At 40.1% G+C, this 16832-nt stretch overlaps 1 protein-coding gene across 3 annotated transcripts in view; it reads right to left on the bottom strand.

Moving 5' to 3' along the window:
• Nucleotides 1-16832, bottom strand: part of PIK3R3 (phosphoinositide-3-kinase regulatory subunit 3) — a 71079-nt gene that overhangs the window by 19206 nt on the left and 35041 nt on the right. For all 3 annotated transcript variants that reach the window (XM_004620536.2, XM_055138578.1, XM_055138580.1), the window contains 3 exons: nucleotides 15482-15580; nucleotides 6805-6985; nucleotides 5582-5707 (listed from right to left, as the gene is read on the bottom strand). In XM_004620536.2, the coding sequence (XP_004620593.2) occupies nucleotides 5582-5707; nucleotides 6805-6985; nucleotides 15482-15580 (406 nt within the window). The remainder of the gene's footprint in view (nucleotides 1-5581; nucleotides 5708-6804; nucleotides 6986-15481; nucleotides 15581-16832) is intronic.

Raw genomic sequence — 16832 nt, 5'->3', positions numbered from 1 at the left:
TTTTTCCACTCTAGAAAAGCCCATGCTTGCTTGCTTGCTTGCTTTTTCTTTTTTTTTTCTTTTTTTCTCTCTCTGTCTCTCTCTGTCTCTCTCTCTCTCCCCCTCTTTCCTTTCCTCCCCTCTCCCCACCTCCACCACCACCTCACATCTCTCTAAATTTATTTCCATAAAAACTATTTGCTTCACTAACAAAAAATAATTAAATTAAAATTAATTTTTGGCCTTTAGGAGTGGGAGAAATAGGAAGGGGTTAAGATGCTTGCTTTGCCCTGGCCCAGAGACTCCCAATTGAATCCCAAAATGGATTAGTGCCACACAGAGATGTCTCTGGAACCCAACCATTTACAATCTAGAAATTTACATTTACAATTGAGGCCACACGAGCTCTCCTGATATTCAAAATGAACAATGGAAAATAAATTATCTAGCGTCTGCCCCTGGCACTTAGGCTTGAACAGTGGTGGGAAAATTCGAGCAAAACATAATGCCCAAAATTAGAGACAGAGTATTAGGGAAATTGTCTGCCATAGAGAAAGGGTGAGGAGTGGTGTGTGTGTGTGTGTGTGTGTGTGTGTGTGTGTGTGTGTGTGTGTGTGTGTGTGTGTGTGTGTGTGTGTGTGTGTGTGTGTGTGTGTGTGTGGTGGGGGGAATACTTGGGACATTGGTGGTGGAAAATGTGCACTGGTAGAGGGATAGGTGTTCCATCATTGTATGGCTGAATCTCAAACATAAAAGCTTTGAGCTTTGTAATTCTATCTCACGGTGATACAATAAAATAAAAAAGTAATGTGGAGTTCATGCCCAATTCAATCAGCTTAATCAATGGCTGAACAAATAGCAGTACTCCTGCATTATATATATATATATAGAAAAGATTTTATATATATAAATATAAATATAAATATAAATATATATATATATAAAAAAGATGCTTGCTTCGCAAAAGATCAGCCCAGATTCCTCTGAGCAACTCCAAGAATGATCCCTAAGCACAGAGCCAGGAGTAGGCCAGGTGTGGCCCAAAAATACAAAAAATAAAGAGAGAAATAGAAAGGAAAAACTTTGGGGGGGTGGGGGTTTGCTTACTTATAGGATAATTCCTCAACTATCCAGTACAGATTAATTTCAATAAACAATTACTGAGAATTCACTATATGGAAAGTGCCATGTAGTGATAAAAACATTCATAAGACATGAGCCTGCATTGGAGCACACAGGTGAAATGTATTTCTAAATTCTAATCAGGTTTGTGATTTCACGTCATGGTAGAGACAACCAAGTTGAACGAACTAATTACTTGTTGCTTTAAGAGACTTCATAAAGAAGGCAACATCTGAGCTAGAGTCACAACCCTTACATGAAACAATAAGGGATGTTTGGAAATCAGCAATTACTCAGTAGGGTTAGAACATGTTTCACAAGGCTGAGGTTATATCTTACAGATCTCAGATAATACTATACACTTAACAAACTGCTAATATCCAAGTACTTAGCTACTACTCCCCCATCATCAGTAAGAATCATGGCTTCTTTGCAAGATGAGGTATTACTTATAAAGCCCTGGTCCTATTGTTTCAGGGGGAAAAAGGTAAAAACACCACCTTAGGCTTTGCCAACGATCCGGTCTCTGTTAGATAGGGCAGCAGTGGAAAAAGTACTTGACATCAATGCAAAGCAGAAGCTCCCTGTTGACAAAGCTGCTTTATCTACCACCAAGTCTACAGCCCTACTTGTATCTATACTGCATCTCTCCTTCCCCTCCTCTTATCTACACATGCTCACCTCCTCTTCCTTCCTCAGATGCTTCATTGTCTCATCCAGCCCCTCTCCATGTCCTTTGCTCTCTCAATAGTAAGGTTTCTTCTCATTAGAAAACAACAGAAAATGAAACAACAAAAATATTCTAACAGCACTTGAAAAAGAAATCCCTTAGCCCTAATTTTTCATCACACTGTTGGGCTCCCCGAAAGAAAGACATGTTCAGATCACTTGTTCCTCCATCCCCCTCCTCCTCATTTACTTTCCGGCTCATTCTATGCTGACTTCTGTACCCCCAGTCCAGAGACTGCTCTTTCCCAGGTCACTGACAATATCATTGCCAAATTCTTGCCTTTTGGCCCCATCCATCTCTAAGTTCTATCACTTTTCCTCCTAATTAAATATATGTAAACCAGATGTCAAAAATCCCCACGTCCAGACCATTCTCATTCTGTGCCAACTTGGACTCAGAACACACCGCCTCTTCCCATTCTCTGAGAAGAATTTATTGACATCAAAGCAACCAAGATTTTGTCTAGAATTTTACCCCCCAAAAGCAACAACTCCCAAACATCTCCAGTGCTTCTAACTTCCTTTAAGTTGAAACCACTTTCTGGGTATATTCTGGGTAAAGTCAACAGGATATCTGATGATTTAGGATGCAAGGTGTAAAAGAAAAAGTCTAGGAACTGGAGCCACAGTACAATCCCTGGGGGCTTGCCTTGCATGTGGCAAACCTGGGTTTGATCCATGATTCTCTGACACCACCAAGAGTAATTTCTGAGCACAGAGCCAGGAGGAAGCCCACAAGTATCACCAGGTGTGGCCACAAAACAAACAAAAATAGTCTAGGATGTAAGTCTGCAACCAAGTATGCACCCCTGGAAAGCACTTCAGTCAATATGTACATCAACTACCACAATGAAAGTGTGACCCCCAGCAAATGTGCACGCAAGCACTCCACTAGGTATGCAACCCCATGCAACCCCTGGCCATTGCAACACTGGCTACAAGAGGGGGAAACAAAGAAGCTAAAATTCTCAGTGTTTTTTTTTTTCAAGGGCATACATAAGTGCACTACATATAGCACAAAAAGAAAAAAAGTATTAAAATCATTCTAAATAATGAAACCTGAAAATAAAGTGGAATAGATTATCTCATATAGGAAAAATGGGACACTTCTGGCCATTGTAGTTTCACACTTTTTCCCATTCAGTACTTTAGCACAACATTCTTAATCTCTAATTTTTTTTTTTTTTGGCTTTTTGGGTCATACCCGGCGATGCACAGGGGTTACTCCTGGCTCTGCACTCAGGAATTACCCTGGCAGCGCTCAGGGGACCATATGGGATGCTGGGAATAGAACCCGGGTCGGCCGCATGCAAGGCAAACACCCTCCCCGCTGTGCTATCGCTCCAGTCCCCTCTTAATCTCTAATTTTCAGGGGCCAGAATACCCCAATAAAGCTCATCAATCCAGAAGTTCTGGGTCAGTCTCTGCTTTTACACTTCCCACCACAGACACTAGCTAGGTAATAAGATTGTGTCTGAAGCTGAGACAATCAAAAACATAAAAAAATAAGGCAATATGAGTTAATAATAATGGAGTATCTCGTAACTGACTGCCCTTTACCAAAAACAAAGATAAATTACAAAGATAATTTTTTTTAAAAAAGTAACCCTGCCAACCCCATACAACACCACCAGGTGTGTTTCACAATGACAATAACAGCAAAAAGAAATGACAGGGGCCTGAGTAATAGTACAGTCAGTAGGGCATTTTCCTTGTACGCAGCCAATCAGGAATGAGCATCTCGGGGTATGACCCAGAAAGAGGGAAAAAAAAAAATGAGGCATACAAAGGATCTTCAATGAAATTAAGAACAGATTTCTTATCAGAAACTGGAGAACAGGAGATAATGGACTGATACAAAGTCCTGAAAGACAAAACTGACAAGCTAGAATCCACCTCTGCTATGAACGGGAAGAAATTAAGAATTACCAGATAAAAGTTCAGAGAACTCATTATCACTAAAATTTGCCCTGCAAGATATGCTAGAGTCCTCCAGCTCAAATGAAAGGTGCATAGACAGTAACTCAAGTCCACATGAAGAAATAAAGAAATTAGTCAAGTTAACAATCATAGTTAAATATAAAAATAAATATTGTTGTACCTTGGATTCTTTTTTTTCTGATTTAAAGGATAAATGTACAAAATACTTTTAAAAATCTATGATAATGTACATATAAACTATAAAAATTAAGTTAATTATGTTAATATAAGTAGAGAGGGCCAGGACAGGAAGACAGCTCGGGGGGTAGGCACATGCTCACACGCAGGAGACCAGGCTTATTCCCTAGCTGTATGACTCCCCAAGCCACACCAGGGGCCCTTGACATTACCAGCTGTGCTCCCCCGCCAAAAAAAAGGAAACAGACAAAGAAATAAAGGAGCTAATAGTTCTATACTACTGAAAACTATCTGATTTGCTATTAAACTAGGTGTTGAACAGTTAAGATAGCAAATTCCCAAATGTTGGTGTAACATTTGACTAAATAAGGACTGATTTTTCAGCTTCTCTTTCCAGTTATAATCTAAGCAATGAACGGAAGTGGACAGTGTTGCTACTTCTAAGAAGTACCCACAAAAACAGGGAACAGTTAGGCCAAAGAGATAATAGTACAGTGGTTAAGGTGCTTGCCTTGCATGCAGCCACCCCGCTTTGACCCCTAACACCACATATAGTCCCCTGAGCAAGACCATGAGTGATCTCTGAGCACAGAGCCAGGAGTAATCCCTGAGCACTGTTGGGTGTGGCCCAAAAAGCAATAAAATAAAACCAAAAGGAAATATTAATTTCTCCTTTCTTTTTTCACTTTTCATTTGCTAAAATAAGGTTATCATGATTGATACTGGAATAAGTCAACTCTCAGAGAGAGAAAAGCATCAGGATGGAAGACCCCTCAGAGGCGCAAATGATGACTGGAAAGTGGCCATAAACACCTGTACTGGCCTACAAATAAAAGAATGATATATTTCTCTTTGAAACCAGCTATTTGATTTTTTTTTGTGACTTGCAGTTAAACCTTATTCTAATTAATACTGATACAAATTTTATCCTGAACAGATTATTTTTTTCTGAATGAATTTTTTAAATGCCTTATGTGTAGGGGAGATTGCTCAAGGCTCTGGAGCACATGCTTCATATCCAGGAGCCCTGGGTTTAGTCTCCAGTACTGCATGAGCACCACCAGGAATGGCCCCATAGCGTCACTGGTGGTGGATTTCCCAAAAAAAGTATAACGGTGGAGAAATTTCTCTCATCAAAGTCTCAAAAAAGGCTGTTGAAGATATTAACACAGCCAAAGGAACTGCAGATACAGAATAGCAGGTAAGGTGCTTGCTTTGCAGGCAGTCGGCCCAGGATCGATCCCCAGGACTCCTTATGGTCCCCCAAACACAACCAGGAAGTACAGAGCCAGGAATAAGACCTGAGCACAGCTGACTGTAGCCAAAACCAAACCAAACAAACAAAACCTTTCCCCCAAAAAAACAGCTGAAGAGTTATTAAAAAGGAGAAAAAGAAGGCCAGAGCAATGGTAAAGCAGACAGGACACAAGCCTTGCATACATTTGACCCAGGTTCAATCTAGATTTGGTCCCCTGAGACTGCTGGGCATGATTCCTGAGTGCAGAGGCAAGAATAACCCTGAGCACTGCAGGGTATGGCCAAACAACAACAAAAAGAATAGGAGAATTACAGAAATTCTGATGTACCTAGAACAATGTATACTTATACGTCTACAAATCAAAAACATACTAACCTGGGATGTTCTGGTATATTCTTCATATAACCTGTCATATTCTTTACTCTTTTCTTGATACTGAGAATGGTATTCTTGCAGTTTTTTACCTACTGCATCAATGTTATCTTCTTTTACCAACTGATCCTATACATGAACAAAAGAAATAGTATCTATTGGTTGTGAACATATATTTGTTGTAAATCTAATATATGTATTAGATAGATAACGATATCTATCTAATATATATCAGGCAAGAAAAAGCACTAAAATATTTTAACTAAGATCAACCTTTAGAACATATAAAAATAGTTGAACAATAAAAATTAAGCAGAGGCCTGAGTGATAGTACAGCAGGTAGGGTGCTTATCTTGCACATAATTGGCCCAGGTTCAATCCCCAGCACCCCTTATGATCACCAGGAGTGATCCCTGAGTGCAGAATCAGGAGTAAACTTTGAACACCACTGGGTGTTCAAACCCAAAAAAACAGTAATAATAATAGAAAACCAAACCAAAAAAACAGTAATAATAATAGAAAAAAGTAAATATTAAATAGTGAGGGCTAGGATGTAGCTCACTGGCAGAGTGCATAATTAATATGTATAAAGCCCTAGGGTAGAATCCCAGCAACACCATTAAAAAAAAATTAAGAAATGAAGTAAAGAGAATGGGGAAATAGCACAGTGGGTAGGGCACTTGCTTTACATACAGCCGGCTGGGATTCGATCCCTGAGTACATGGTCCCCTGAGCACACCAGGAGTAATTCCTAAGTGCAGAGCCAGGAGTGACCCCTGAGCATTATCAAATGTGGCCCCAAAAACAAACAAACAAAAAACCCAAAAAACAAGAAATCAAGCAGAGGGCAAGGAAAATAGTATAGGGGCTAAGACTCTTGCCCTGCACCCTGCAAACCCATCATCCCTGGCACCACATATGGCTCCGTGTACCCCTCCCCCACCACCAAGCACTGCCAGGAGTGACTCCTGAGCACAGCTGGTAGAGGACTAACCATTCCCCAAAAAACCAAAGTGAAACATAAGTGAGAAACAAAGCGTTTTTATATAATGCATATACTAAAAGCTTTGAAGAAATAGTAGTCACTAAACAAATTCAAAAACATCTTAAATATGAAATGTTAAATGAACAGGCTTTCTTGTTTTCAGCAGATATGCCTGTAAAATTAAAATCAAATGATGTTGCTAAGTAATGACATGCTAAATCAACCACTTCTGTTATCATACCTGTTGGTATCTGGATACGGGGTACGTGAGTTTCACATCAAGTTTGGGATTGTACTGAGCAAGAGATTCATGATGGTAGTGGTTAATGAGCTCCACCACAGAATTAAATGTCAGAGGATCAGAAAAGCCATATTTACCATCTCGATGATATATCTTTATTAACTTATTATTGCCTCCCTTCCTGCAAACAAGAAGACAACAATTGTAGATATTTTCCCCAAAATACTGGTGAAATATTTTCATCTGGAGATATGAAAGTATCACAGAATTAACAAGCTTTACGAATAAGAGTCACTGTCACTGTCATCCCATTGCTCATCAATTTGCTCGAGCGGGCACCAGTAACGCCTCCATTGTGAGATTTGTTGTTACTGTTTTTGGCATATTGAATGCACCACGGGTAGCTTGCCAGGCTCTACCGTTCAGGCGAGATACTCTCAGTAGTTTGCCAGGCTTTTGGAGAGGAACGGAGAAATCTAATCCGGGTCGGTCGCGTGCAAGGCAAAAGCCCTACCCGCTGTGCTATTGGTGGAATAAAACTGCATATGTAATTATGTATATGTAAAAGAACCACAGAGAGATTACGATGGTAAGTCTGTATTTACATGCAGTTAGCCTAAGTTCCATCTCCATATGGTCCCCTGGGCTCCACTAGGTGTGATATCTGAGCACAGCAAAGTATAGTCCAAACTCTCCCACCAAGATTTATTTTGCATATATATACTTAAAGACAAATATACTTTTTGGGGGGACACACCCAGCAATGTTCAGGGGTTAATCCTAGCTCTGCACTCAAGAATTACTCCTGGTGATGCTTCAGGGACCATTTGGGATGGAACCCAGTCTGCACATACAAGGCAAGTGCCCTACCCACTGTACCATCACTCCGGCCCAAAACCAACATATTTTATACAGCTCTCAGTATCAAATTTAGCAAAAATAATTACCAAAAATAACTAAAACAGAAGTAAATTATATTTCAGATTTTTTCCTGAATTTTCCCGTTTAACTTTTATCAATATTTTTTCAAGAAGCACAAATCATCTCTTTAAGACCTAAATAAATGTGGTTATGTGTCTTTGGAAGAAAGGAAAAGTCATCTCTCTAAAAAAAAAAAAATGACATTTGTCACATAAAAAGAAAAAAAGATGACACTTGTCACATAACAACACCCTCAAGATTTTATTGTTCATGCACAAACATAATTTAGTTCCTTGAATGACTTATAACTGAGTAACTAATCTAGTACCTTATAATACAGTGTCTTTTATATTTGCTTATAATTCCAGGGAATGTCTTTATTTAGGCCATCACTTTATATAAATGATTTAACTGTCATTCAACTGTTTCACAAAGTATAGCTTATATAAAGCTATTTTTACAAGATAAGCATAATTTGATGCTTGAATAGTTTAGAACACTTTAAATAACTATGTCATATCCAATGGTTTCTTAAAAAATAATTTATGGAGCCAGAATAACCCCTGAGCATTTATGCCAGGTGTGGCCCCCAAACAAAAAAACAGAATTTATAGTCAAAGCTTAAAGAAACTTAAAATTCAATGTTTTCCAAATCCCATAAGGTATAATCTAAAACCTCAGAAGACTGATTCATTATATCATAGCAAAATACTCAAGTTTTCTTTGCCCCCCTTTTGCATATCATCTTTTTTTACAAAAATTAAATTATATAAGCACCACGGTTTATAATGTTATTTATAATTAAGTTTTAGATATCCAATATTCCAGCACAGATCCCACCAGTGTCAACTTCCCTCCACCAGTGTTCCCAGGTTCCCCCCCAACCCCCCACCACCACACTGCATCCTGACAGGCACCTTTTTAAGTCTGGTTGTTAAAGTTTGGGTCTCATAATTTCAGTGGTGTTGACTCTGTGATTTGGATATTTATCTATACCATCCCCTTTTACCACCGATGTATCTGATTCCCCTTGACCCATACCCCCACTGCTTCCCATATATATCTTCCCCTTCTCCCCACCACGTTTCTTTCCTTCTCAGACCTATACTCTGGGGTCAAGGGTGATCTAGGCATTCCTCCCGTCCCCCTTAGGCCAATACATTCCCTTGTTCAGTTATTCTATATACTACATATACGTGAGTTCATCCTCTGTCCTTCTTCTGTCTTAATTCATTTAATCTATCTTCTAGTTCCATCCACATTGAAGCCAACTGCATTATTTTATCATTCCTTACAGCTGTGTTGTATTCCACTGTGTATAAATACCACAGTTTCATGATCTATTTATCTATCACTGGACACCTATGATTCCATGTTTTAGCTATTGTACTTGGTGCTGCAATAACTAGTGGTATACATACATCCTTTTGAAAAAAATGTTTTTCTGTCCTGGGTGCAGATACCCAGAAGTGGAATTGCTTACTGGGTCATTTGGCAGCTCAATTCTAAGTTTACTAAGAACCCTCCATACTGTTTTCCACAGAGGTTGAAGCAGACAACACTCCCACCCAGCAGTGGATGAGAGTTCCTTTTTTACCACATCTCTACCAACACAGATTGATCCCAGTATTTTTGATACATGCCACTCTCACTGGTATGAGATGGTATTTCATTGTTATTTTGATTTGGATTTCCCCAAAAATTAAGTGATGATGAACATTTTTTTTTTTTTTTTTTTTTTTTTGCTTTTTGGGTCACACCCGGCAATGCACAGGGGTTACTCCTGGCTCTGCACTCAGGAATCACTCCTGGCGGTGCTCAGGGAACCATATCGGATGCTGGGAATCGAACCCGGGTCAACCGAGTGCAAGGCAAACGCCCTACCGCTGTGCTATCGCTCCAGCCCCTGAACATTTTTTAAATGTGTCTGTTGGCCATCCACTGGTCTTCCTCAGAAAAGTCCCTGTTCATTTCCTCTCATTTTTTTTTTTTAGCTTTTTGGGTCACACCCAGCGATGCACAGGGGTTACTCCTGGCTCTGCACTCGGGAATTACTCCTGGCGGTGCTCGGGGGACCATATGGGATGCTGGGGATCGAACACGGGTTGGCCGCATGCTAGGCAAACGCCCTTCCGCTGGACTGTCACTCTAGGCCCTCTCCCCATTTTTTTAATGAGGTTTCTGGATTTTTTGTTGTTGCTGATATTTTTATTTTCTTTCCAAAATTGTATTTTCTATTAAAGCACTGTGAATTACAAAGTTATTCCTGGGTTTTTAACATCCAGTGTTTCATCACAAATGCTGCCATCAGTGTCAACTTCCTTTGACCAGTGTTCCCAGATTCCCTCTCCTGAAACCCTACCCCCCACCCCAGCCCCAGCTTGCCATCTTGACAGGCACCTTTTAAATCTGGTTACTAATATTTGGGACTCGTGATTTCAGTGTTGTTGACTCTATGGTTTAGATATTTAGCTTTATCATTCCTTAACACCACCCATGTAACTGAATCCCCTTCACCCTAACCCTGTTGCTTCTCATCTGTCTCTTCTCCCCTTCGCTTCACTCTGTCTTTCCTTCTCCTCCCTAAACTTTGGAGTCAACGATGACCTAGGCATCCCCCCTTTAAACCACTCTATTTCCTTCTCCATTACTCTAAATATGACATATATGTGATATCGTCCTGTGTTTGCCCTCCTTCTTCTGGCCTACTTCATTTAACATGACATCTTTAAGTTCCATCTACGTTGCAGCAAATTGCATAAATTCATCATTCCTTACAGACTTTTTTGTTGTTGTTGATCTTTGTGAGTACTTTACATCGACCCTTTATCGATGTGTTGAATGCAAGTATTTTCTTTCATTCAGTTAGCTGTTTTCAGTTTTGGCCCATGTTTTTTTTGCCAGAAGAAACTCTTTAATTTGATGTATTCGCATTTGTTTTTGTTTTAAAATTTTGTAGCCTTTGCCAATGGCATCATGTCATTAAGAACACCTTTGAGGTCCAGATCTTGGCGTATTCTGCCTATATTTTCCTCAATGGATTTTATAGATTCCGGTCTGATCACAGGGTCTTTTTGTTTCTTTGATTTTGATGAGGTTGTTTTTTGTTTTTTGTTTTTTGTTTTTTACACACCTGGCAATGCTCAGGGGTCACTCCTGGCTCTGCACTTTGGAATTACTCTTGGTGATGTGGTGTGGGACCATATGGGATATGTCAGAGATCAAACTCAGGTCAGTCACATGCAAAGCAAATGCCCTACCCACTGTATTATCTCTTCAGTCCCTGACCCCAAGGTCTTTGCTCCACTTTGAGTTGACTTTTGTCTAAAGTGTGAGATATAGGGGCCGGAGTGATAGCACAGCGGGTAGGGCATTTGCCTTGCATGCAGCCGACCCGGGTTCGATCCCCGGTATCCCATATGGTCCCCCAAGCACCGCCAGGAGTAATTCCTGAGCGCAAAGCCAGGAGTAACCCATGAGCATCACTGGGTGTGACCCAAAAAGCAAAAATAAATAAATAAATAAAAATAAATAAAGTGTGAGATATAGATACAAGTTTTATTTTTTATTTTTTAGACATGCTAACCAATTTTCTCAGCACCATTTGTTGAAGAAGTTGTCTTTACTCCATTTTATGCTCTCAGCTACTCTGTCAAAAACTAGCTGACCATATATATGGAGGTTTGTCCTTGGATAATCTATTATGACCCATTAATCAGTGAGTCCGTCCTTATTCCAGTACAACGCTATTTTGAGGACAGATTGCTATCGAGCAGGATGAATCCCTTAGAGGTCTCAACTTTTCTTTTGATGGCAGAAGTCAGTGGCAAGAGAGATAAACCCTCCCTCCCTCCACGTCATTCTCCGTCTCCCTCCTCTCCTTGGTGCCAGCCCAGGGCCTCAGACATGCAAGGTAAGTGCTCCAGTGCTGAATTACACGTCTGGTCATAAATGCCTCTAGATTTCTTTATGCCGTACTATTATATATGATAAATGAAGCACAAGCATCACTGGAAATGGCTCCCAGGTCCCCTGGTCAGTGCCTGAAAGGGCTCACAAACACACCAAAACACAGTATCACATGCTACAGAGAAAATGAAGAGTTAATCGATGCAGCAAACTGACTGTTAACTTTTGTTTTTTGGGTTTTTTTTGTGGTTTTTTTTGGTTTTTTTTGTTGTTGTTTTGTTTTTTGGGTCACAACCAACGATGCTCAGGAGTCACTCCTGGCTCTACACTCAGGAATTACTTCTGGTGGTGCTCGGAGGACCCTATGGGATGCCGAGTACCAAACCTGGTTTGGCCACCTGCAAAGTAAGCACCCTAACCCACTATACTATTGCTCCAAACTGTATGTTAACTAGTTTTAAGAAGTTGCCACACCACCCCAATCTGCAGATAATACCAAATACATCAGTGGATAGCCATCGACCCTGAGACCCTCTGTCAGCAAAAGATTACTCATACTAGACTCAATAGTGGCTAAATTTTTTATGGCAAATTATTTTTAGTTATGTAATTTTTCCTTTGTTCAGTGATTTTCGTCTGTGGGCCATGCCCAGTGGTGCTCTGGGCTTATTCCTCATTCTGTGCTCAGCGATCTCTTTTGGTGGGGCTGGGGAGACCATACAGGATTCCAGAGATCAAACCCTGCTGGCCACATGCGGGACAAGCACCCTGCCTGCTGTGCTATCTCTCCAGCCACAATAATACTTTTTTGTTTTTATATGTTTACACATGATTCTACGCACATAGAATAAACTATAGTGTAAATATACCTTTTATATGCCCTGGGAGAATTCCTGTGACTCATTTTATTGTAACATGCACATTATTATGGCAATCTGCAACTTGACTTGTACACACCACTGAACTCACTGACATCACTGAGGTGTGCCTGTAACCTCAACACAGGGATAGAGCAATGATTAAACAAAGTTTCCAGTTTCAGAGATTTAAATTGCGTTGGAGTGAGATAAATTCGGTGAAAGGAAATAACTACACAGTGAGTAACCAATATGGAATATTAAATTGAGGTAATATGTAACTTGAATGTCTACTTTTGAATTGAGCAGTTAGGGAAACATGAGAGATAGCATTTATGCAGATATCTGGATAATAAAAAAAAAAAGCCAATTACGTCAAGATGAGAAAGAAGAACAACTACTGAACAACAAGATGGAAATAAGTTTCACTTGTCTGAAGTACGGGAAGGTTAGTGGGACTGAAAGTAATAGGTAGAGAGACTGGAAAGACATGAGATATAAGAAATAGGCTTAGAAACCAAAAGAAAGAAAAGGAAAGAAAAAAATTTTGTTTTTATTTTTAAAAAGAAGTAAGCTTAGGGGCCATTCAGAATACTACAGTGGGTAGAGCACTTGCCTTGCACCTGGAGACCCAAATTCAACCCCTGGCACCCCATATGTTCCCCAAGTCCCACCAGGAGTGATCCCTGAGCACAGAGCCAAGAGTAAGGTCTAAGCAATGCTGAGTTAGAAACAAAGAATTCTGCTTTAGTCATGTTAAAATTAGCATGCCTACCTCCCATCCCACCCCCACCGCTCCCCCACCCCCTGCCTCCACTAGTTATCTCAATAGTAAAATCAAGCAGTATATCTGGACAAAAGTATCTGAAGTTTTGAAGGCCAGAGCTGGAGATGAAGTTTCACCATCTAGTTGTATACTGAAATCTTTCATCGGGGGCTAGTTGTACAGTGGGTAGAGCATCCTTGCATGCGGTCAACCTGGGTTCAATCTCTGGCATCCCATATGGTTCCCCCAAGCACTGCCAGGAGTGATTCCTAAGTGCAGAGCCAGGAGTAACCCCTGAGCATAGATGGGTGTGGCCCAAGAAATAAATAAATAAAATATTCACACAGGGAGCTGGAACAATAATGCACTAGGTAGGGTGCTAGCCTTGCATGTGGCTGACCCAGTTTTGATCCTGGCCCATAAGGTACCTGAAGCCCGCCAAGAGTAATCCCTGAGTGCAGAACCAGGAGTGAGCCCTGAGCATAGCCAGTGTGGCCCCAAAATAAACAAAAACAAAAATCTTCAGACAGGACAAGCTCAGCTTGGAAGGATGATTACAGGAGAGGAGAAGAGGGAGAGAGTCTGAGGCTGGAGCACTTCACATGTAAATACCCAGCACAGAAGTAGACTTAATTAAGTTAGGACTACAATCAAGACAATAATCTTTTCCTAGGAATATGTGTCCATAATAATGTTCCTGAAAGGTGAGGTTACGTACGATAAGGAGAGAAAAGTGGCGAATGGTTTACCCACTCCTGCTGAGTGGTGAAACAGAAGCCTAGCTATTTACCCACCTTCAAAGTAAGTTTCCCTTTTTTTTTTTTTTTTTTTTTTTTTGCTTTTGGGTCACACCTGGCAATGCACAGGAGTTATTCCTGGCTCATATGCTCAGGAATTACTCCTGGCGGTGCTCGGGGGGACCATATGGGATGCTGGGTGTCGAACCCTGATCGGCTGCATGCAAGGCACAGGCCTTACCAGCTGTGCTATCACTCCAGGCCTCCAAAGTAAGTTTCTTAACTATATCTAGTCTCAAATGTAACATCTATAAAATGGAAAATAAGTATCTATAACAATTCCTAATAAGAAGGTTGCCATGAAATTCAAATATAAAATAAATTACATAAAGTTTAGTATAAAGAAAGTATTGCTGTTACTATAATTTATTTTTTGTTTTGTTTTTTAATTATTTTTTATTTTTTTAAATTTATTTCTATAATTTATTTAAACAGTCTCTTTAAAATAAACTTTTTTTGCTTATATTAAATCATGGAAATGCAAGTGATGGAAGAGGGTCCAGGGGAGAAGGGGTTTCTCTTGGGGCATACCCAGCAGTGCTCAGGGATCATTCCCTGCAATGATCAGGGGACCATCTGGAATGCCAGGGATCAATCCAGGTCATCTACGTGCAAGGCAAGCACCTTAAACCCCTGGACTCTGTCTATAGCCCTGAAAAGGCTTTACTGTAATTAGGCTATGTAAATAATCAAATGTGCAAATATCTTAAGCCATTTTCCTAATATTTTTAAATATCCATCCCACCTTTATAAACATACAAGGATATACACATCAACTATAAGATTCTATAAGCCCATAAGAACAGCAAGGATAACAAACTAATTACTTCATCTTCTGCTTACTATCAGACTAAATTATATTTTTTTACTGTCTGAAGTAAATAATAGGTTTATCTGTGGGACAGACTCCCAAGATACCATTAATAAACTTAGGTCATGCCCTTAATTTTACTAACATCATATGATTAGTTTTTGTCATATTTCTGACTTTTTTACATTTGGAATTTTTTTTTTCTTTTTGGGTCACACCTGGCGATGCTCAGGGGTTACTCCTGGCTCTGCATCTCAGGAATTACTCCTGGCAGTGCTCAGGGGACCGTATGGGATGCTGAGAATCAACCCGGGTCTGCCATGTGCAAGGCAAACTCACTAGCTATTGCTCCAGCCCCACATTTGGAAATTTTAACCTTTTCATTTAATTGGTGCATAAAAGTAAAAGTTGTCATTTTTACATGACATATTAATGTATAAAATATATAGAAGCATAGACTGTGTACAAAAAATACAGAAAAAGGACAGCCAAATAATTAAAAATTATATGTATCTAAATTTAATTAAATATATGCATATTTAAATAAAATACAGAAATATTTACATATCCAGAAATAAATGCAGAAAACTAGCCAAAATGCTTAAAAATAACTCACCGCAAAGTCAAAGTGTAATCTCCTTGCATTTTTGTTGAGGCATCTCTCACCAAGAAGGTACCATCTGGCATGTCCCGTAATTTGTCATTTACTTCCTCCCTGAAGAACAAGATTGTAGGAAAAATGAAAAATTAGGATCATCCATTGTTCTCTCCACATATTATTATTAAGGCTACTTAGAAGGTAATAACTAAGATCATTATAACTATATTGTTATAAATACCTTAGAAATAAATTATAACTGGGGGGCATTCAGAGGTCTCCCTCTAGAGAAATTTATTGTTTCGATTTTTGGTGCTATTCCACCCAAGCAACAGCTATTTGCTTCTTAAACTCCTCTAGAATCCAACTGTCTGTAGGGGATAGTGTTCCTAGTAAGCCTTCAGGGCTTCCCTAGGCAGGTCTGAACTTGTACATTTTCAGGAAAAAACAGCAATGTTTAGAAAGAAGATTACATTTAAATAACAGGGACAGTTATGTCTGATCAGAGGGGGTATAATTCATTAAATTTTCAATATAATTTTCCAATTTGAATTCATATAAATAAGAAACACAGTCTGAGAGTTAGTTTAGGACCATCAGGAACAAAATGAAAGCACTCGGAGTAGCAGGCTATAAGATTCTTGAATTACTGAACCACATAATCTTAAAAACTATATTTAAGTGGTATCTAACAGACACTTTCTTTGTGGGAGGGTAGTGGGGTGGCCCACACCTGGTGGGGCTCTGGATTTACTCCTGGCTCTATGCTTAGGTATCAATACTGGTGGGCGTGAGGAATAATACACAGTGTAGGGATCAAACCAGGGTCAGTCACATGCAGGGCAAATGCCTTTACCTATGTACTATCTCTCTGGCCCCACATATTCTTATATAGGCAATCTCTTTTCTTTCCCTGGTTTTGGGGCCACTCTCAGCAATGCTGAAGACTATTCCCTACTCCGTGCTGGGGGACCAGGCAGTGCCCACCCATACTGAACCCAGGGCTCCAGCATACAGTGCATGCACTCCAGCCTGGTAAGCTAGCTCCCCGGTCTCAATATAAGGGTAGACTGTAGCACTGTCGTCCCATCCCGTTTGTTCATCGATTTGGGCACCAGTAACGTCTCCATTGTGAGACTTGTTGTTACTGTTTTTAGCATATAGAATATGCCATGGGTAGCTTGCCAGGCTCTGCCGTGCAGGCTCTCCAAGAGGGACTGAGGAATCGAACTCAGGTGGCCACGTGCAAGGCAAATGCTCTACCCACTGTGCTATCGCTCCAGTCCAATACAAGGGTAATCTCTATTTATTGTGTGGGGGCCACACCCAGCAGGCTCAGGGGCTATTCCTGGCTCTGTGCACAGATGTT

Source organism: Sorex araneus, chromosome 5 (assembly GCF_027595985.1).
Source record: "Sorex araneus isolate mSorAra2 chromosome 5, mSorAra2.pri, whole genome shotgun sequence".
Classification (NCBI taxonomy): domain Eukaryota; kingdom Metazoa; phylum Chordata; class Mammalia; order Eulipotyphla; family Soricidae; genus Sorex; species Sorex araneus.
This window is presented reverse-complemented; position numbering and strand designations above follow the sequence as displayed.